Raw genomic sequence first — 20,975 nt, forward strand, 5'->3', positions numbered from 1 at the left:
CTGGACAATTTTAGAAGTCAGCATCTGACGGTTTGCTAGGAATACTGCAATTCCCAAGTTAGATGACACACTGCATGTTTGTGGTATTACCTGTTTATTCAGAGAGCACTAACAGATTACCTGCTTGCTCTCAGGAACCTCTGATACTCAGTCCCTCAAAAAACTACTATTAAAAAATCAGTAAGATTTGTGTTCTACAGGGTTAGTCTTTGTCCCAGAAAAAAAACACTATCTAACAAACTAAATAACATCTAGATACACGTGCCGAGCTTTGGACTCCAATTTACGTCACTGTATGAGAGTTAATCCCTGTTTAAAGGAAAAAAAACACCAAGATGAACAAAATCCACCAGCTCTTCCCCACTGCCTCCTCTCCAAGAGGAAGGAATAACACAAATTACAAATTTGCCACCAACGCTGCAACACAAAACTCCTAAATTATTCTTTCCTGTCTTGGTTTAAGCATCTATAAACAACATAAACCTGTTATGACTACATCAGAGAACTGCCATTATCCGATTTTTTATGTCACGGCGTGACAAAGCCACAGCACATGGTAACGGTCCAGCAGTAACAGCCAAAACACGCTTCCCATTTGGCACGACCACTTCAGCGCCTCCGAGGTTAATACTGACTTTTAACCACTGCTTAAGGACACGCAGGATCCCCTTAAGAAGCCATCCCGGCCCAACGGCTTTCACACAGGCAGAGCTCCCACCTCTTGCGCATAACTACGCAGGTGACCAAGGCGCGTATGCCACCGGCTTCACCGCCGGGCCGGCACGAAGCTCCTGTCACAGGCCTGCGGCGGGATCCGCCCGCCCCCCGAGCACCCGCACGCGCCCCCCAGGCCTGGCCGCCGCCAACGGCCGCCCGCCTCCCCCGCCCACGCTGCCCCGCCCCTCCACGGCCGCGCGCTCTGATTGGCCAGCTCCTCAGGCCGCGCTCCATTCTCTTCCGAGGGGGGAGAGCGAAGAGGGGCTTGGGTGCGCGCGGGGATTGGCTGTGCCCCGGCTCGTCCCGCCCCCGCCTCGCGGGGCGCCCGCCGCTGGGGGGCGCCGCCGGCAGCCCCCGCGCCGTACCCCCCCCCCCCCCCGCCCCGTCCCCCCGCCCCGTCCCTCCTTCCTCCCCGGCCGCCGGCGCGCACCGTTCCGGGAGGCCGGCGAGGGCTTGCGCCGCCGCCCCGCGCCGCTTCTCCGCCCGCAGCCCGCCGAGGCGGCCATCCGCCTCCCTGCCGCTTCTCCGCCCGCGCCCGGCCCAGCCGCAGCCATGTCCAAGCCGCCCCCTAAGCCGGCCAAGCCAGGTAAGGGAGGGGCGCGGCGGCCCGAGCCGCCGTCCCCCGGCCGCCTCACCGGCTGCGCCTCGCCTGGGCCGGCAGCGCGGCGTCGCCGCGCGGCGCGGAGCGACCTGGCGCCTCCTGACACGTGGACGGTGCGGGAGCCGGGTCGGGGCTGTCAGCGCCGGCGCGGCCCCCGGCGGGGCGCCGCCGCCATTAGCCGCCGTGTCGCTCGGTCGACGCCGGCGCGGGCGGCGCCGCCCCCGGGGAGGGTTCGAGAGCGCCGCCGCGGCCGAGTCGTTACCGGGGCTCCGCGACGAGGTGCCCCAGAGCACCTGGTTGCGGTCGCCCAGGGTAGGGTGTCCGCCGCTCTCCCTCGAAGCCTGCTGCGGCTCCCGCTGCTGCCGGACTCGCCGTGCGCGGCCCTCGAGGCCCTGCGGCAGGTGCGCGCCCATCGCCCTTGCTAGCGCCTCTGGGCCTCGCAACGTGTAAATCTCGGCCCCTGTGCCCGCTTGGCTATGTTTAGCACAGAGTTCGTTTTCCAAAGTAAGTGAGAATCGAGTATTTTTTCTAAGAAGATACTAAAAATCATTGGAAACTGCACAGTTCTGTTTTTGGAAGTTGGAAATCATTGGGAGTTGCACAGTTTCTCGAATGTCTTCCTTCAGCTGCGGAGGCTAAGGCCTTCCCTCTGCCAAAATTTAAACCACGAGATTTGGGGTTTGTTTTTTGTAAATCGGGAATTGATCTGGAAAGTGCTGTTGCTGTTTACCATTTTGGCACACCATCTTGCAGTGTAAAAGGCTGGACTCTTACTTCTAGTTGAAGATTCACTTTTAATATAATCATATTTTGGGAGACATTAACCACCTTATCTGACCACTAAATATGTCCAGATTTCAAAATTTTCCTCTCTTAGAATATCCTTGAGATACTTATATGTTTTAGGAGTATTTAAATGCACAACATAATTGAATACTTTAGCTAGCCAACTTGTAAAATAAGCTTTTATTTGTTTAAAATCAAGTAATTGCAGACTCAGTTTAGAACAGTTGCTTACCTCCCTGCAGAAGTAAAATTTGGTGAAGCTCTGAATGCAGAGTTTCATCCTTGGGTGACTTTCCTCTACCCTGCAATTTACTAAGCCTCTTTGGAAATAGGGCTTATTTAAAAAGAAATCAAAAAGCACTGGTAGAAGCACTGCTGTTCTGGTCTCCCACTGAAAACCCATACTGAGGAAAGCTGTGGTCTTCTCAAAGGTTTTGGTGTGACTTTTAACACCCAAATATGTGAGAAGAATAAATTTTTCCATTGAACTTGATTACTCAGTTCTCTAATTTGCAAAAAGAGGAGTTGGTTTAAGAGAACGATTAAGGAGTTAAAGCCTCAAGTCTTGTTTAATGTGCATCAGCTATGAGGCTAAATCAGGCATGATGTTTCCGACATTGGGCATCCCTTCCTAGTTTGCTAGGATGCAGTTTTGTGTTAGTTTCATCTGGTAAAATGCAGACTGCTGTCAAAAGGGCAGGTTCCCTGCTCCCTCACCCTTCCTCTTCCATTGTACTTAGTGACAGCTTGGGTCAGTGCTCTGATACTACAGAATTCTTTTAATGTTATTATTTTTCTATCTAATCAGCTTGCTGATCTGGGTTACCACGTGATTACTAGACACAGCAAAAAGGATGAGGCAGAAACAAATGGCTGCAGGAGGAAGAGGAAGAGAGTAAGACTTTTTTGGTAGCGACTCTCAGATCATATTAAGGGTAATGAGATTCGTTTTGATGAATCTCTCATCTTTGTTTGAATAGAGAATGTCTCATGAAGGCTATTGGATTAATTTTTTTCAAAGGTATTTTAAGGAAGAAACTGTCTTCTAGCCTACTCGGAAATATGTTTGTATTAAGGCATGTGTGTCTGGCTTTTTCTCTGTCTTTAATGTCAGTTATTTCTATAATGCTGTTATTGTTCTATGAATCTCCTGGGTTATAGACATTAAAGTGTATTAACTTAAAAGACAAGTAAATACAACATAGGGACTGCATCTGTTGAAACAGTTCCTACAGCACTGTAATGCTCTCTGTAGTGGTAGCTTCCAGACTGCAATTGGTTAAATGTCCTCTGAGTGCATTTGATCAAGCTATGTTAATTTTTCTTCACTGACAGAGATCGGATGTAGCATACCAGTCTGCATATAGGTCTATAACCTGTGTCAGGGAACAGCAAACCTGCTTACTTTGCCAGTGAATTGTTAGAATTCAAGAAAGATAGAAGAGAAAACAAGATTTTGGCTACTGTAGTGCTTTAAGTAATGCGGGGGGGGGGGAGGGGAGCGCAGACTAGATAGAAGGAGATACAGCTTGTGGCAGGAAAGCATTTCTAGTGAAATAAATATTCATCCTTTCTAAAACAGTGAGCATATTCATCAGAGGGGTGTTGGGAGATTACACTGGATGGGCAGACAGTCCTCTAAAAATATGGAAAAAGGCATTAAGAGAGAAAATTAAATAATTATTGCATGAAACGCAATTTTCTTCAGTAACAGAGCTTTTTATCTGACAGAAAGCTCTTCACTTCTAATAGTCCTGCCATGATCACCTTCTGTTAGGATTTCGGTTGCAAAGAGATTTTTAACATCTATAAACAGTCATCTAATATATTTGTCAACAGTTGAGCTTGTATCTTGGAGTCTGTGGTTATGTTCTGAATAAAGGAACGTGGTTGTTTTTAAGGGCTTTTAACAAGCTCCTAGCCTTGCTTTTTGCTGAGGCTGTTTTACTACTCTTGCTTTTTAGCAGTGTTTTCTATTTAGTTTTGCTATTGGTGATTCAAATGAGTGGAGTGGGAGTTGAAAATAACTAAACTTTCTTCTATGTCAGCACTATGCAAGTGTAGAGTTTCCCCTCCATCTTTCAATAGCTCTATTGATGTCTCAAACTTCATTGCTCTTTGCAGAGTTCATTAACTTTTTAAACGTTCTGTGCCCAGTGTTGATCCTATTTACAGAAGTTACTTACTACATTCTTCAAACCTGACAAGCTCTATTGGCTCCTGCTAGATGTCTCCTTGAACAGCGTTCCCTGTCTGATTTTTATTTAGAATCTTACATAGGCTGCAGCAACAACTTTTAGAGAGATGATAGTATTATATGAATAGTTAATAAGTTAGCCTTAGTTTCATATTCTTCAGAGAGAAAGATTCATTGATCCTAGGGTACAATCAACACAACATTTTAATGTACAATTTAAAGTAATTCCATTTGAGAAGAAGGGAGGTAGGAGGAAACATAATATGTGTAACATAAATGGTTACCTTTGCAGCCACCAGTAGCTTTCACAATTAAAAGTAGGATTCTATATGCGAGTACTTAGTTTGAATCATAGTCAAGTTCATTTCGTATTACTGCTTAGGTAAAGTAGGAGCTGTGGCAGGCACCATTCACAAGAGCAGGAGTCCTATGTTGAGTCACATGGAAAAGGTCTGAGCAATCAGTAGGCTTAAACTGGGCTTAGGTGATGGTTTTGGTTTCTCCTGTTGTCAAAGAAAGGTTTCTGTTGGTCAGGGAGAGGTAAACATGAATGTGGGGAGTTAGGCTAGAGTCACCAGCTCTAGGGTGGGGGAGTCGGGGGCATCAGAAGAGCTGCTAAACAGCTTGAAGTCCACTTTCAATGCGAATTAAAAACATTTATTTCTGACCCCAAACCTTCCACTTACTGCAAGCTGCTGTGGCCACAAGTAGCCTTTCTACAAGTAAAGGCATCTTGCGTATTTGCAGAAATAAAACCTATAGTAAGTAGGGGAAGATTTCAGCATCAAACTGGGCAACTCACAATTCATTTGTCAATAATTTGCAGCAAACATTAAGTGAAGATATTCATGTACATCTTCTGTGAGGTTATTCTTAATTCTGGTTTTCTGAAAACAAATGCTGAACACTCCTTCCACTCCAGATGCTGACAAATACAGTTCATGACTTTTTTTGGGCTACCTCACTTTATTTTCTACAACAGCACCAGTCCACCCTTTGTCTTTTCCAGGTGTCACTACCCAAATTTTCCTAGGCTTCTTCTTTTTTCCTTTCCTTTCCTTTTTTTTTTTTTTTTTTTTGTGTGCTTTCCCACTTTCCCCTTTGATTTGGATGCCCTATATTCATTTCCCTTTTCTAACAAGTACTACTAAGAAGTGGAAGATGGTTCTCTTACCAGCAGGAACTCTACTTTTTTTGTGTTGGTTGTGGCAGTGCTTCAGTGCTGTATTGTACTCCTTTGTGTCTCTGTGCAAGATCCTGAGAGCAAAATGCCAAAGTTGAAGTGGCAGTCCTGTAAAATGTATTTTCACTTTTTTAATCCCACTGGCCTGGGTGTAAAACACCTTATTTTTCAGTTCCTAAGAAGCAGGTAAAGCACATTTCCATCTGTTCTTAATGTCTTTTTAATAAAATTGCCACGTCCCCCAAGAGACATGCAGATCATAGTGTGAATATATCTGCCCTTACTAAAGCAACCTGTAAGCATATTGCAAATAATTCTGATTTGCAGTTTACTGGTGATACTAGCACTTGACCAAAACTTTGCATCTTCTAGTTGCTGCAGTTACCAGGTTATGTTCTTTCTTTGGAGAGGTGTAGACTGAGAATGAGAAAATGCTCTCTGTCCTTTTGCTACCATACTTTCTGTGAGGTCAGGCGGAAGATGACTCTCTCTTGCTACAGGGAAAATCATCTGAATGTGTATCAGAATTCATGTTCCCAGCTATTCCTTCTGCTCCTCCATCTAGAGAAGATGCAGAAACTAGCATAGGACCTGAAACCTGCAAACTGTCCTTCTCTTCCTCCCTGCAGGGTTGTACAGTTGTTCTCTTTTTGGTCAAGTTGTTACAGCTGGGGATTGCAATTAGTTGTTTATAGTCAAGTTTATGCTAGAGAGCATCCCTGATTCTCAGCTGCTTCTGTGCAGCCTCATGGGGCCAAAAGGGAGGATGGATGGTGACTCTTAGCCCAGGACTAGCTTGATCCCTCACAGATGCTGACAGACCTGAAGTTTTCTGATTTATGTGTAGATAACCGTGGCCCATGCAGGATTTCCCACAGCACAGAGGTGATCACTTTCTCTGTATTACAGGCACTGATAGTGCTTTGTGACACCTAAGGAGTTTGTTTATCTGATTCTGGTTTTATGGCACTCTAGAGCTACTCACTCTGAATATAGCTAATGAAGAGCTTCTGTGTCAGAAGTCAGAACCATTATCTGTTCTGCAGAACCTCATTTGTGTCGGAGCGAATGAGATTTGTTTGCATCTGTCTGTGGCAGGAGAACCAGGGTGCCAAATTCCAACAGAAGACTTGTGTCAGTTCTTCGGGCCCAAGCCTTATTAGCTCTTGTGAACATTAGCTTACTAGCATGTTTATTTCCTTAACTGAAGTAAATGGCTCTCACATTTAGTACACATTACTTTTGGTTGAGGAAGTAATATAAATTGACCAGCTAATGAAATTGCTTTCCCTCCTCTGCGGCTGCGGAAGTTCAGCCTCACTCAAATGCTTTGGTGGCAAGTTTAGTAGAAGAGGGGATTTCAATGATAGTGTCTACAATGGCACAGAGAAGCTAGAGTAAAAGAACCGGGTAGGGGGAAGTGGAAGAAAGCCTCACTGAGAGAAACAGTAACTCCTTGTTGAGAAAACACTAAGCACTTCTTTGAAAACAACCTTCCATTAACGATACTGCAAGTAAAAATAAACCTCAAAATTGCTAGGAGGAGGCAAAAGGTTTATAATCTTTTGACAAAATTGCCTTTTCTTTTTAACTTTGCATTGCGAAGCACAGTAGTGATGTTTTTAGTTTAGTAAATAGCGGAAGCTGCATTTTTTAACATTTTAATTTTTTAACTTTTTTTAACACTTAATTATTTACATTAGAACCTAAGTTTACTTTTATGCACTTCATTTGCAACTTCCAGGCAAATCAGTTTTATCTCGGAGAGGGCAATGTTAGAAATCTGAGTTGCCCGTTTCTTTTCCTGATAAAAGCATTTTATCTTTATTTAAGAAGTCATCCAAAAGAATTCAAAGGGAGCAAAGTCGGTTGAACATGATAAAGGCATTTGTTTTACGTGGCAGCAGAACATCACTGATTAGAGTGAATCCTTAGTTTGACTCACTTGCCCTGAGGTGTTTTTGAGGAGGGTTTTGTAAATTGTGGCGTGGGAGTCTGTATGGTAAGATGTATTTGTGTCTGCTTAGTGTGCATAAGAATTTATCTTTATTTGTTAGATAGGTGTTTTGCAGATGTTTAATGCAAATTCCATAAGAAAAGGAAAAGAGAGTCTTGTGGCTAAAGCATGGGACTGAAAGCAGAGAGAGTTTATACTTTTCTCCCTGCTTGAAAAGAGATTTATTGTGGAACATTTGGTTTCACTGTGCCTCCATTTTCTTTATCTTTTGAAAAGGATACCCGCCCTCATGGATCAAGCTGAGAACAAAGTCACTAATATTTGTCTAATGCCCTGAAATCTTCAAGTCATGTCTTCAGTATTTTAGTTATTTTGTCCTAGAAATACATGGTGGGGAGGTACAGTCAGTCAACTCTGGTAAGTTCAAATCAATGCTAATATATTAGTTCTCCATGACACACACATCTCACAAAGTGGTTAGCTGTGGAGAGGAGATAGTGAAGGGGAGCAGGAGAGTATCATCAAGCTCTTTCTGACTTTTTCCTTATTTCAAAGGACATTGGCAAATGGAAGCTGTAATTTTCTCTGCGTGCCTAGGGACGTGCATTGCTAAACAAAAGTAGCTTCTATTCAAGCAATTCCAACTACTCATGTGCCCAGTTAAAGATAATTTGTCAGTATTTGCAGAACAGGGATTCTAGTTTGATCTGTACTTTGAGTCCTTATATTTTATTATTTTAAATCTTTTAGACTGATTTTTGCATTTAAAAATAAGCTGCAAATTAGTACCATGTTAAGTGCTCAAATCCTATTGTTCTTAGCTCTTAAATGCAGCACTGTATAAATCTGTTTATCAAGAAATATTTATAAAGATCATTCAGAAGTGCCAGTAAGCAGCAGCGTTCAACTCCCATATAAAGTGCTGTAAAATTAACATGAACCAGACCGGCATTTTATAAATGCAGATCTGTACTTTGTACTTCATCATGGGAAGAGATTTTAGAACATGCTATGCTGTGACACCACAGCTTGATATTTGGGGAAGTAATTCTCCATTTCTGTTCTGTAGAACTAAAAAAATTCAGCCAATTTGCCTAAGGTTTAAACAGCAGTTTAACAATACTTTTATCAGCATAAGTGTTTTCGTTCTTCTTTTCCTCCAGTTAAGGGTGTGACAGTTTTAGAAAAATCTGTTGATACAGATGCAATACATTATTACAGGAAACACTCACTACACAGATCTGCATTTCTAAATTTTTCTGTCTTCTGCCATCTTTTCATTTTAATATTTCTTATTCTTCCTTTTCATTCTCCATTTCCGCTACCCCAGAATTGTACTTGAAAAAAACCTTGAAAATTAGTGAGTGAAGGTTAAAGTTGTCACAATGTATACTGTGCAATTCTATTTTGCATTTTTCTGTCATCTATTTAGAAAGCTTGGGAGAAGGGAGGGAGGGGCGCTACCCTTTATCACCCAGCCTTTTCTGTCTCCCTTCCTGTTTTGTCATCTCTTGTTCTTTTTCCTCTTTTTAGTTGACTTCCTCCCTGCCTCAGCTGGAACACTTTATTCTGAAGCTCTTAGATCTAGGACACACTACCCTCTACTTTTGTTCATCATCGCTGTATAGGTAATGAACAAAAATGAGATTTCATTTTAGTTACTGCCACAGTGCAGGTATTTAGTTTCTAGGGCATAGATCTGAGAAGTATGGGACTCCTTTATGTCTAAGAAATGAGAGAGAGAACCAGTAAAGCCAGATTCGAATGTTATAGTGTTACTCAAAAGTAAGGTCCAGAATATAGGCACAGGGTGTGGTTATTAGTTACAAGAATCATATCTACAGTGTGTACGTGCATCTGGCTATTTTAGAAAGCTTCACAGATTAACTTTATGGATGGACTGTTATAAACACATAGGCCCCAAAAGCCTGAGATACAGGACTACAGAAATGTTTTGCGTGGGAGTTGCACTTTGGTAAATGTATTTTCATAAACGCATGCTGTGGCATGGCTCTTGCTCAAGAACATCCAGAGATATTTGAATACATCTTTGAAGATCCAATCTGAGACTGTTGGATATTCTGCAAAGTGACAGACTGGTCAATATGGCAGCTTATGCAGTTGAATACCCTCCCCACTCTTCTCAAACCTGTCAACTTATATAGTAGAGCCCTTAAGTTACCATTCTAGAACAATCACTCTTCTTGTGGGAAGGCTTTTAGATACTAGGGTAACAAAGAGTGCCTACTTCCTTGTCACTCGATTCTCCTAGTATAATTTGTGGCTTAATATACTGTGCAGGCTTCTGTGTAAGCGTACAGTTTATTTTACAGTACCAGACTTTGGCAGTAAGTCACTGGTGCCTCTCACGATACAAAATAGCCTGGTCTAAGTGTAGTCCAAGTAGTGCATTGTCCAGATGTACTAAATACTGTTTTGATTACAAGTTGATCTATATAACCATGTGAAGTTTACAGTTTAAGGACCTGAAGTACGGTATGGAATATCTACATACTTAAGACATCAGCTATTTAGAAGTAAACAATACAGAAAAGCCATTGAGTTCAGTGGATTTCAGCTGTTCAGCTAATAAAATTATGGAAGATAGTTATTTCTTCTCCTGAGCTCTTATACTTTCTCCTCTGTATTTTTGAAATACACCTGTGTTGGTTGATTTTTTTTTTTTTTTATTGCTTGTATGGATGCTTCCTTTGTAGTTTATTCAATTAAATTTGTACTTCTCTGCATTAAGATTATATTTTCTGGGCTTGGATGACACTGACAGTCTCTTAAAGCTGCCTTATTAAAACAAACATTGCCCACTTAGTGGAATTGTAAACACTATAGTTTATTTTAAACATCTAAACGGAACAACGTATCAGTTGTACGTTACATAAATAGGACTTGGATGACCATTTGCCATTTTTCTTGAAATCCAGCAATAACTCCTAATTAATAGCCTTAAGTAAGTATGAAAAAATGATGGGGATATTCATAACTTTTATATTTCTTTATTCCTTCCTTAATCCTGTAGCACTTGACCAGTCTGACTCTATTAAGAGAAATATATATAACAGATGTGCAGGTGACTTTTTGTGTGATTCAAGCTGTACTTTGCCTGAGAAGTCAATGGCTACATAGTGAGCCAGGTGTGCACAAGGGGCAGATCACACTTAGCTGGCCAAGTGGCTCATTTCCTTCAAAACTTGTGCTGCTGAGTTGAGTGTTTTCATCAATACAGGCATACCACAAACTCGTTCAAACAGAGTTAATGTTTAATAAAGGAGTTCAGTTGGATTTGGAGGCTGTAGGTGTGTGCTGTGGTTAGAAAACATGGTATTGACACTATTTTTCTTTTTTAGGGCAGGTTAAAGTGTTCAGAGCCCTGTATACGTTTGAGCCCAGAACGGTGAGTATGTTTAGATTTTAGGGTTTGGATTTTTTTGTTTGTTTATTTAATCCTGTCTGTAATAAAATCTTCCTGAGTTCTGCTTGGTTTGCCCTGTCAGATTTGCTGTAGTACAGTTTCGATGCGAAAAGCCTCCAGTGTTGATCGATCTCAGTTCTTAAATGTGTCCATAACTGCCTAATATATCACCATTTTCTCCTTCCTCAAGTTCAGCTCTTTCTAAAAGCATCATGTCTTCTTCAGTACCAGTTGCCTGCAGTCTAGGATAAGCAGACTCAGTATGTGTCCCTTACCCCCACTTCTTCCAAAGGCAGCAAAGATAATTCAGAATAGAGAGATCTGATGAACTGGGACCATCCAAAAAGGGAAGAAATTAGCAAACACTAGCTATATTTCACTGTTCTTGTTGCACAGAGGTCTGTGGGAAAGACTACAGCCTTTTTGTTTACCTGTCAGGAGGGTCGCAGCTCCAAAAAGTTAGCTGTAGTTTGACTTGCCTACAGTATGAAAGACTGTCAGGCAGTTATTGTCTGCCTGGAGAATTTGAGCTATTGTAATTTTCAAAGAAGAGCTGAAGGTACTCTGCTTTTCCCATTTATGTGTTTTGTGTAGGTACATGCATTCAGAACTTTGCTTTCTTTCTTTTTTTTTTAAAAGCCAGATGAACTGTACTTTGAAGAAGGAGATATCATTTACATCTCAGACATGGTGAGTCTGACACATCCCATGTAGACAGAATAATTCTGAGATGCAGCATTATCCCTTCTAAACTCTTTTCCCCTTTCTCTCCAGAGTGATACAAATTGGTGGAAAGGAACTTGCAAAGGGAGAACTGGACTAATTCCAAGCAACTATGGTAAGTCTGAAATATTTTCCTTGGTAAGGTCATTTGCAGTGAAAGGAAATTGCTAAATGAAAATTGCTAATACGCTTATTTTCAGAAACTATGATAACAATATTGATGTTTAACTGTCCTCTACCAGATTATTTCAAAATACTCTAATTCTGCAATGTCAGTCATCACTATCCGTTGGCCATGTACAGGCTGTCTGAGGTTTTTATAAGCTACAGACAGACAGCTTGAGTTTGGCAAGTTCATGTTTCTCAGTGTGTAGCAAGAGATGCCTTCAGTTTTGAGGGAATGAATAGATGGGTATACAGGATGATTTTACAGACTGAACACTAAAGTGATAGCGTTATATTCTTGATAGCCTTACTGGATGTATTCCTGCTTTTAATATCTTCTCATTAGCTGTTTCTCAGCTGTATTCTTTCAGTCTGCATGTTGTCTTTTTTTAAGTAGACTTAATGGTGGACACCACAGGCTTTAATAGCTTTGAGATCAAGAAATGTGACACAGCAGGGGCTGTTGGTTTACATAGATAATCAATATTGGAGTTGTTAGGCAAACCTAGAACCAGAGAAGAAGATAAAGCAGATTGTGAATATTTCTGTAAACCTCCTTTGACCTTTTCCACTTAAGAAACAGGGTTGTTCTGTTTGCCAGTTGTGGCTCCTTAACGAATGTATTCAGCCACTGAAAGAAAGAAAGGAGGGGGGGAAAAAAAGTTTTGCTTGTTAAAGTCACTATATTAAAACCACCTAACCAGGTACGTAGAAATGTAATAAAACTGCAAAAATTCATATTTCACCTGCTGGGATGAAATAAAAATTGCTTTTTTCAGATTCAACTAAAATCATTTTGGAAACCTTTGAGTACAGGCAACCCAGCTGAATTCTTCCAAGTTCTCTCAGGAAATGGAGGCAGAGCAGCAGTGTCATGTGACAGATTGCATCAAAACCACAATATGTCAGTCGCAGTGTGCTTGCTTCATGTCCATCCTTTCCTCACTAGGAAGCATTATGGTAGCAGTGATATGAATCATATAACCTATAGTCAGATTAGGTGAGCTGTCTCGGTAGAAGTCCATGAATGGAATGCTACAGTGAAGTTACTGAGAAATTTCAGCTTGTGGAAAGAAACTCTTGTGACTGACAGACTGATTGTATTCTAGCCATCTGCCAGAGGTGGCTGTTATTTTGCACTGGAAGAATGGTTTACACATGCTCACCTATGCTCTGATTTCTTGCAGATATTGGAGTATGCTATATTTGAAATAAACCCAGCAACTTACTGATTCTGTTTGTATGTTTTCATTGAGAACATTTGGAAAAATTGGCTCTAGAATGGTTTATTGAAAAATTATCTCAGCAAAACTTCGCAACTTCCACTTCTGTTTTAGGCTGGTGCTGCACGTTTTGCAAAAACTTTGTATGTGAGCAAAACAGGAGCCTATGCAGATACAACAAATAAAGAGTACTGGGACATAAAAGCAGTGTGTCTGTACACAACACCAAGTCAGAGGTGTTCTAGCTGCTACACAGTGCAGGTAGTATACTTGGTGACATTTATTGCATACAAGTATGTCTTTTGATTTGGACAAACTGTGTAAAATCACTCAAAGCCTGCTTCCGCTGCTTGTCAGTCTTAGGACTGCCCAGGTTCAGGCCCATTCCTGCGCTACTTGAAACACTGCACTCTCCTGTGGTCTCCTATAACCTTTTAGGGGAAGATGCAGACAGATTGGAAACTACTGATTTCGTGGTGAGGTCTTGTGCTCCATCTGCTGGACTGGAAGGAGTACGTTTGGAAAGCAGATATAAATAGAAGCGCTGATGAATCCAGAATCGGTGCTGTCTGCATTAAAAATGCTTATTACTGCTTATGACAATAATTTTATAAGGACAAAGTTATTTTTACGCTTTTGAAACAGTGATATCTGCAGAGATTAATATTAATGCTTTCTGCTGTGCCCTAGAAGCACAGCTCAGTATGACTAGAGTGTTCTATTTGTATAATGGCTGTCTGCTCTGCAACCAGCTTCTCCAGTGCTGCGTTAGGATTCTATTCACTGCGCAAATTTTTCTAACCTGCAATACCAGAATATAGCATTTGCAATTTATTTTACTCGTAACTGAAGAGATAAACAGGTGAAATCTTGCAATTATAAATCATTATGTGAGCAACACACACCAAAGTAAGAAAAGATCTGCGTAGGTCATGACAGACTTGAGACTCCTATTTCTGGTGACTGAAGTACTTTGTATTTGCCTGCATTGCATCTGATTATAGTAACACTTTGACCAGAGAAACACTCTCAGATTTTGCCTACCTCCTCTAAAAGCAGAGGAGTAAGGGCTTAGAGAACCCAGTCATCTCGGATTGGATGCAGTCCTACTTGCCTGTACCCATAGTAGTCACAGGCTTTCATCTAAAAAGTTTAAAAAAGGGAGTTTCCAGGTCACAGCCCCACTACCATCTGTTCCATAGTGCTGTTCATTTCTTTTTGCTGCTGCAACAGCACAGTGACTAGGAATCTTTCCCTGCTCTTCTCCAATAAAACCTAATGTTTGCAAGATGAAGAGAATATCTACCAAACTTCAATCTTCCCATCACTAAATTCAGTTTTGATCTGCAGACCTCTTGTAATTTTTCCAGGGGAAATGAAAACCTCTGTAAAAACAAATAGGAAGCCTGTTGACAGTGAGTGGACTTTCTTAGTTACTTTTCACAGACCCCTTAAAAGTAATCCACTGATAACTACAGGTGGCAAGCTATAGCTTGAAAGCCACTGCACTGCAGAACAATGACCAGCCCCCATGCAACTGCTCAAAAATAGTCTACAAGTGCAGAAAGACAAGGAACAACCAGGATAAAAATACTGTCAGATTCTCAGTGGCTTGCAACCTCTGATCAATTTGAGGCTATTCTTCGAAGTTTTCACAGATTCTTTTCTGAATTTCTGTCCTATACACAGAAAAGGGAGGTGTACCCAACTAGTCACATGGGATATGTACTGTTGGCTGTTCCAGAATAAAGCAAAGTTTTATTCCCTTACAGGTAATACCAAATATCTGTTCAGTTTCAGAACCGGTTAGAGTTTACTATCTCTTTCATTTCAGTGGCAGAACAAGCTGAGTCTATAGATAACCCATTGCATGAAGCTGCCAAACGAGGTGAGTTTGGACTTTGGTTGTGTAATGCTAAAGAAAGATTTGTCTGTTTTTTGCCAAAATGCCGTTAATTATATTTAAAATGAAGAGGCATGTTGTTTGTTTTGGCTATCTAGTATCTTGAACAAGTTACCTGGTAAAGTTCTGGAGTTTTCAGAAGCTGAACTTGTGTACAGCCTAATAGAATTACCACTCTGATTGTGTGCACAGCAGAAATGTCTTATATCATCCAGTCAGCTGTACAGAGGCCTAAAGGCCCTATGGAAGTGGAAGAAGAGATGTTTGGTATCACTTGGACCGGTTGTTTTATGAGTTAAGTGTTGCTGCTAAACACTTTTTCCTCCTTGCAAGCTCATAGAAGGAGTGTGGCAGTCAGAGAGAGAACTAAGTGGCCTTAATGGTTCTGTTAATTTTTCAGAGAAAAAGTCAGTAAAACAGAATTTGTTTTTTAGGCAACCTAAGCTGGTTGAGAGAGTGTTTGGATAACCGAGTTGGGGTCAATGGCTTAGACAAAGCCGGAAACACAGCTCTGTACTGGGCATGCCATGGAGGGCATAAAGGTATGAGAAAAATCATTTGAAGTGACTGTCCTCTGATTTTCTTGACTTGCTGGTTAGACAGACTGCTGAAATTGCAGTATTAAATAATAAATCCAGAATGACATAAATCTATGTCATTCTAATTTTCCGAAAGAAAAGTTAAAGCCAGATGGGAGGTTCAGATCCATCAAGTGTTGTGTTTTGTTGATGTTGATGTTAAAGCAGCCGTTCTAATGAGTGTAACAATTAGAAATAGAGTGGGAGGAAGGACAGGCCAAAAAATGTTGGATTTTGAGGGTACGGTATGCCTTAATATTTCCTTGTGACTATTTTTTTTCTTTCTTTTTTCTTTGTTCAATGCTGTCTTGCTGTAATAGATTTTTGTTAGCTGATTGGTTGTTTCCTTTGAATCTTAAATAAGATTATACTATGAATGCAAAAAGGCATATTTTGTTTCCACTAAGTTTTCCTTTTATTTTTTCATGTTCCTTGTAGATATAGTGGATATCCTGTTTACCCAGCCAAACCTAGAGCTAAACCAGCAGGTAGGACTCTTACACTAGAGATGTGATGTTATTCATTCTTGGTGCAAGCTCAAAGGTTTTTGCTGTGTTTTAATCCTGTTGCTTTTCCCTCTAACTCCACAGAACAAATTGGGAGACACAGCTTTGCATGCTGCTGCATGGAAGGGTTATGCAGATATTGTAGAGGTGCTGCTGGCAAAGGGTAAAGATCTTCAACAAGATTTCAACAATCTGTGTGGCAGACTAGCTTCCTGAATGTTTATTAATATGTATTTTTTAACTGTTTTCCTGTAACCTAGGTACAGTCCCTAGCTAACTCACCTGCCTGACTTTGTAAGCCTTGCAGAAAATTCTGGCAGTTGTCTGGAAAGTAGATTTCAGACCTGCTCAAGATAAATATCAGCCTCCTTGGCAGACAGAATGTGGCACTTAACCGCAGATCAGCAGAGAGATCTGCTTGCTGGAAAGGGAGAGCAGCCAATGAGCTCCCTAGCCAACTGTAGCATATGGAAGAACATCCATAGCCTTTAGTCTGCTTCATATCGGTCCAGAGAGGAGCATTACTCTGGTCTGTTTTACCTGTGCTACTGAAACTTGTGTTAATACCATCAAGAAGTAGCTAAGACTGGCTGAGTGATTCATGATGGAAATTTTCTATTATAAAGGGGCAAGAACAGATCTGAAAAACAATGAGAAGAAACTGGCTTTAGACATGGCAACCAATGCAGCTTGTGCTTCCCTGCTTAAGAAGAAAAGTGCAGGTATTTCTGATTTTTGTTCTTCTGATACATTTCTCCCTTTTTAGAGGACAGTTAAATGTTTCAACCAAGTACCAGTGTGTTGATAGCCATAAAAACCAGTCTGGAGCTATGTAGACTAAAAGTTGTGTTTGGAAGGAGGGGTTAAGTAGCAGTTCAGCAGAGGTATGATAGAGGCCTGTGGTTCACCACATTCAATGTTGAGGATGCCACGCAAAATACCTTCTCATGTCAGCAAGAGGTAAAGGTGTTCAGAAGATGTGCAAATAATAGTGGAAAGGGGAGGAAATGGAAGCAGGGCTCTTCAGAGTGGTGGGATGGAAGGAAAGCAAGGATGAAAACTTCCTGTGGGAGCAGTACACTGCTAGGGGCAGGACATGAGAGTGGAAGAGTGCAATATGTTCCACCTGTCTGTTTCTCCAAACTAAGCCAACGTAACAGAAGCTCTTCTTTTATCTATGTCTCACTCCTATTTTTCTTTTTTTATTCCTATGTCTCCCTGCTTGACTGAGAAACAGAAATAAAATGAAAAAGCTTTCAGCTATTTATCAAAACAGTCTCACTGCTTCCCACGTTCGTCTCTCCTAATAGCACAGTAGCTGTGTAGAGGAGTTGGGCAGGTACAAGTCTGTCTTCTTTAGAAGTTTAACAAAGACCGAATTGTTCAGGATCACACAGGAATTGTTTACTTTAGCCTTGAGAAGGCTGAAATTGGGGTAGAAGCCCTCGGTGAATTACACATGAGAAATGACTTAAAGATACAGGCAAGAGTTACAACTGATACTGGTGGCACATGTAGTCTAGTAACCATATTGCAGGGTTAGCATGGAACATGAGAACAGAGGGAATGCTAACACATGGGTGATAGGAGGTTATGGGAATAACGTGGTGGAATAGCTGGCAGTCCTTTTAGAGGGCCAAGAAGAGGGGTTGCAGGAAAAATACCGTCCAGCTCTTTGGTAGAAGTAGTATCAGGGTTTCCCAGAAGGCCTTGACAAATTATTTTCCTCAATTTTGACTCTGAAGAAAGCAGCTGTGACTAATGACAGTTTCCTTTCTTTGCATATTTTTTCCTGATACTAGTTAATTCCTATTAGGAGCACTTTTTATTTCATCTTCTCCTGTCAATTATAGTCACCTGATACTAGAACATTTTCTGTCTTATGTCCCTATTAATTATATTAATGTTTCATTTTCTGATTCTGGGGAGGTTATCTTTTATTTCTGGTGCATTTGCTTCACTCCATCTAAATTATTTTTGTTTCACAGCTGACTAATTTTTCATCCATAGTCACTTCATCAATTACCAAGTTCTGATACTCTGACACACTGTCTTTTCTTGTTTGCCTTGGTGTAGTGTTCTCAGTTTTCACTGCTATTTCAATATTAGTTTTCTTGCTTGGTATTCTCACTTGTCTTCTGTAATTTCTGCGACACTATTAAGCTGTGTACTTCCCTTGTATTTTTTTGGCCATCTGCATTAATTTCTCTCTTCCATGTCTGATTGATACCACGTTTCAGTATTTCCCGTGTCTGTCAGTGGAACAATCTTTCCTTTTCAACGACTTAGTCCTATTTCATAAGTCTTCCTGTTCCCAATTTCAAATCTGTTCCTATTTAGCTATTGCTTCTGCATAATCCTTCTGTAAAATATTTTATTTGCTCTGAAGAAACTAACTTTACAACCACTTAAATATAGTTCTGTTTTATGCATGTAAGCACTTATTCACAGGTAATGACTGCTAAGGTACCTTCTAGAAAGGAAAGAGTTCTTGAAATGCTGTCATAGAAATGCAAGATTGTCATTTGTGCTTCTGAGGGAGGGAAGAAGTATTATATGGAAGCAATACAATTTGTCCTTTCCTGAAGTATGGCCCCTTGAGCACAAAAGTTCACAATTTCTTCCCTTTGTTTTCTTCCGTCCTTAGACTTTTATCAAAACAGTTCAGTGGGTCAGTTTTAAATTTACTCACTTTTCTTCCAGAAATCTAGGGTAAGGTAGTTAGCATGTTTCTGAATTATGTCAGTCTTGTCATGTCTGTACCTGATGTTTTTAATATACTATTGCAAGACTATGACTTACTAGGATCTGATGGTCCCTTGCTCCCAACAGTACAACATAATACACAATACAATGTACCTATTATACATTACAATATACTAAATAATTCATGAGCAGCTACTCTGGCCCTTTATAGTTAAGGAGTTCAGCCCCTTTGAAGATCTGTAGGAAAGCAATCACCTGTCACAAAAAGCCTTTCCTGTGTATCTTTGTACAATCCAAAAGATAAATGTACCCCTCCTGGCAATACTACAAGCCTGGAGGAAGATACTTTAGTACTCCTGTCTTCTGTTGTCACCTTTGGTAGCGTGAGCTCATAGGTAAATCTCAAAAACCTTTTTTCAGGAAAAAAAGCTAGGCAAGGAAGTGGGGAGAAGAGAGAATATATGGAGTTTGTCTGATTTTAAGCAGAGAATGACAGCCAGCTAAGCACTCATAAGTAAACAAACTCACCAATCCTTTGCTTTGCAGTTTAGAGGTACTATATACAGAAAAGAGAATTAAATATTCCAGCTCTGCTGCACAGCTTCCAAGGAGCCAGGAGATGGCTCCTGGAGGTCACTGAGGAGAAGTAGAACAGCAGCAAACTTACTTTTACTGTGCTTTCCCCTTTGGACTAAGTCACATGTAGGAGACGTGATTACTGGCCTAGCCCTGCCTTTGAGATGCAGATTTTCAGCCCCAGCACTTGTGTATCTTAGCCCTAGTATCCCTAAACAATACAGGAATCTGGGTTTCTCAGATGGTGGTTTGCAAGCACTGCAAATGTGAGGCTTTGCATGATTTTTATCCCAGATTAAGAGAATGCTTTGTTTCTTTCCAGATATAGTGCGAACATTAAGTAATGCAGAAGAATACCTTGACGATGAAGACTCCGATTAGCTTTTTTTTCATTCTGTCTTAAGAACTATAACCTCTGTTGCCTATGTCATTCGCAAATCATATCTTTGCTACTGTAAAAATATCTTAGCATATTTCAGTCTTCCAGTATAGCATATAAATAAGAGAGTGAAATCATCCTTTCCAAAGGAAGAACCTTCATGTGTGCCAGAAGATGCCGCATTTTAAGTCAGAGTTCCTTTGGAATCATCGAACAGAGGAAGAGTGGCATCCCCTAAGAGAGGGGCCTTCCCGCTCTTTTCTGTTGAATGGGCAAAGGACAGTGTCTTCTAAACCCACAGTCTGCATCTCAGGCCTTCCCAGCAAGTGCCTTGTTTCTCTGGATTGCACTCCTCAAACCTAAAGATTCCTGTGGGATAGCAGAACACCATTGTTAGCATTACCCATCTCCCTTGGTATAGATTCCTGTAAGCAGATGAAATAATATTGGCAGAGTCAGTACTAGCTGACAGATGTGAACAGAGATGCTGCTATAGAAAATGACCACCTTCTGCCCGCATGGAGCTGGAAAGACAACAGAGGGTTTAGGGGGTTTGAATTCCCAGCCCTGTTGTCCTCAGTGTATGGGGTAAATGACATGGGATGATCTGTTCCTGGATATCTTCCCTACTGCTGTGGGACCAATCCTGAAATGTTAGCTCAGGTGAAATGCTTGATGAAGTCAATTTTGCTTGAGGAATGTACTTAATTTTGGACTCTGACTTGATTATTTTCCTTTTTTGAAGTGCATTTATGTTGAAACTATTAGCAGGGAAAGGAAGACAGAATATTTTTCTATTTATCATGCCTAAATTTTTTTTACTGTCTCTTGCTTTTATTTTTTAAGTGTTCTTGTATTTTGTCCTAAATTACCTCAAAGCTTAAGTGTTTTTGAAGGAATAGGGAAGGTGTATATTGAACATACCACAGGTATCTTCAGAAGAGATGTCCTAATCTGAATAAACATTTTAAAAATGTGTGGCTTCTTCCCGTGAATTAAAGCTAATAAATAAAGCTACTTCTAAGCTTCCTTGCAGAGTTAAAAACCAAGAACTTCATTCAGATTGCTCAAACTGCAGCCAAAGATTATACTCTATTGAGGGATACTCTGCTGGTAAGAGATCTTGCAAGTATTTACATATGTACTCCTTTTCAGATTTTATTGTTAACTTCCTTATTAGCAACTTTGACAGATTCAATCCAACACTCTTTTGTGTGTGAGAATTTAAGGCGGGGGGGAATCGACTGTTGCAAAAAGGTACATGAAAATCACAGTATTTTGGAGAATAAGAATGGTATAGATCCCTCTAACTTAAAAATCTGATCCAATACATTTTTAGAAGTAGTAT

The 20,975-nt window shown here is 40.9% G+C and overlaps 2 protein-coding genes across 2 annotated transcripts in view; one reads left to right on the forward strand and one right to left on the reverse strand.

Moving 5' to 3' along the window:
• LOC112983255 (carnosine N-methyltransferase) overlaps positions 1 to 897 on the reverse strand; it is a 37,670-nt gene extending 36,773 nt beyond the window's left edge. Inside the window, exon 1 of the mRNA XM_064502532.1 lies at positions 719 to 897. The gene's annotated coding sequence lies outside the window, so the exon portion shown is untranslated. The remainder of the gene's footprint in view (positions 1 to 718) is intronic.
• Positions 898 to 1,104: 207 nt separating this feature from the next.
• LOC135325069 (osteoclast-stimulating factor 1) lies at positions 1,105 to 20,603 on the forward strand. The gene is made up of 10 exons (XM_064502533.1): positions 1,105 to 1,303; positions 10,804 to 10,850; positions 11,508 to 11,558; positions 11,643 to 11,706; positions 14,814 to 14,867; positions 15,317 to 15,424; positions 15,899 to 15,948; positions 16,051 to 16,129; positions 16,593 to 16,688; positions 19,571 to 20,603. Exons 1-10 carry the CDS (start codon positions 1,270 to 1,272, stop codon positions 19,627 to 19,629), a joined length of 642 nt encoding a protein of 213 aa, XP_064358603.1. The 5' UTR covers positions 1,105 to 1,269; the 3' UTR covers positions 19,630 to 20,603.
• The last annotated feature ends 372 nt before the right edge of the window (positions 20,604 to 20,975 follow it).

Source organism: Dromaius novaehollandiae, chromosome Z, assembly GCF_036370855.1.
Source record: "Dromaius novaehollandiae isolate bDroNov1 chromosome Z, bDroNov1.hap1, whole genome shotgun sequence".
NCBI lineage: Eukaryota > Metazoa > Chordata > Aves > Casuariiformes > Dromaiidae > Dromaius > Dromaius novaehollandiae.

Coding starts and splice junctions, on each gene's coding strand:
- LOC135325069 (XM_064502533.1), top strand. CDS start 1,270: ATGTCCAAGCCGCCCCCTAAGCCGGCCAAGCCAG. Junction 11,559..11,642: donor TCATTTACATCTCAGACATG/GTGAGTCTGACA, acceptor CTTTCTCTCCAG/AGTGATACAAATTGGTGGAA. Junction 15,425..15,898: donor ATGCCATGGAGGGCATAAAG/GTATGAGAAAAA, acceptor TGTTCCTTGTAG/ATATAGTGGATATCCTGTTT.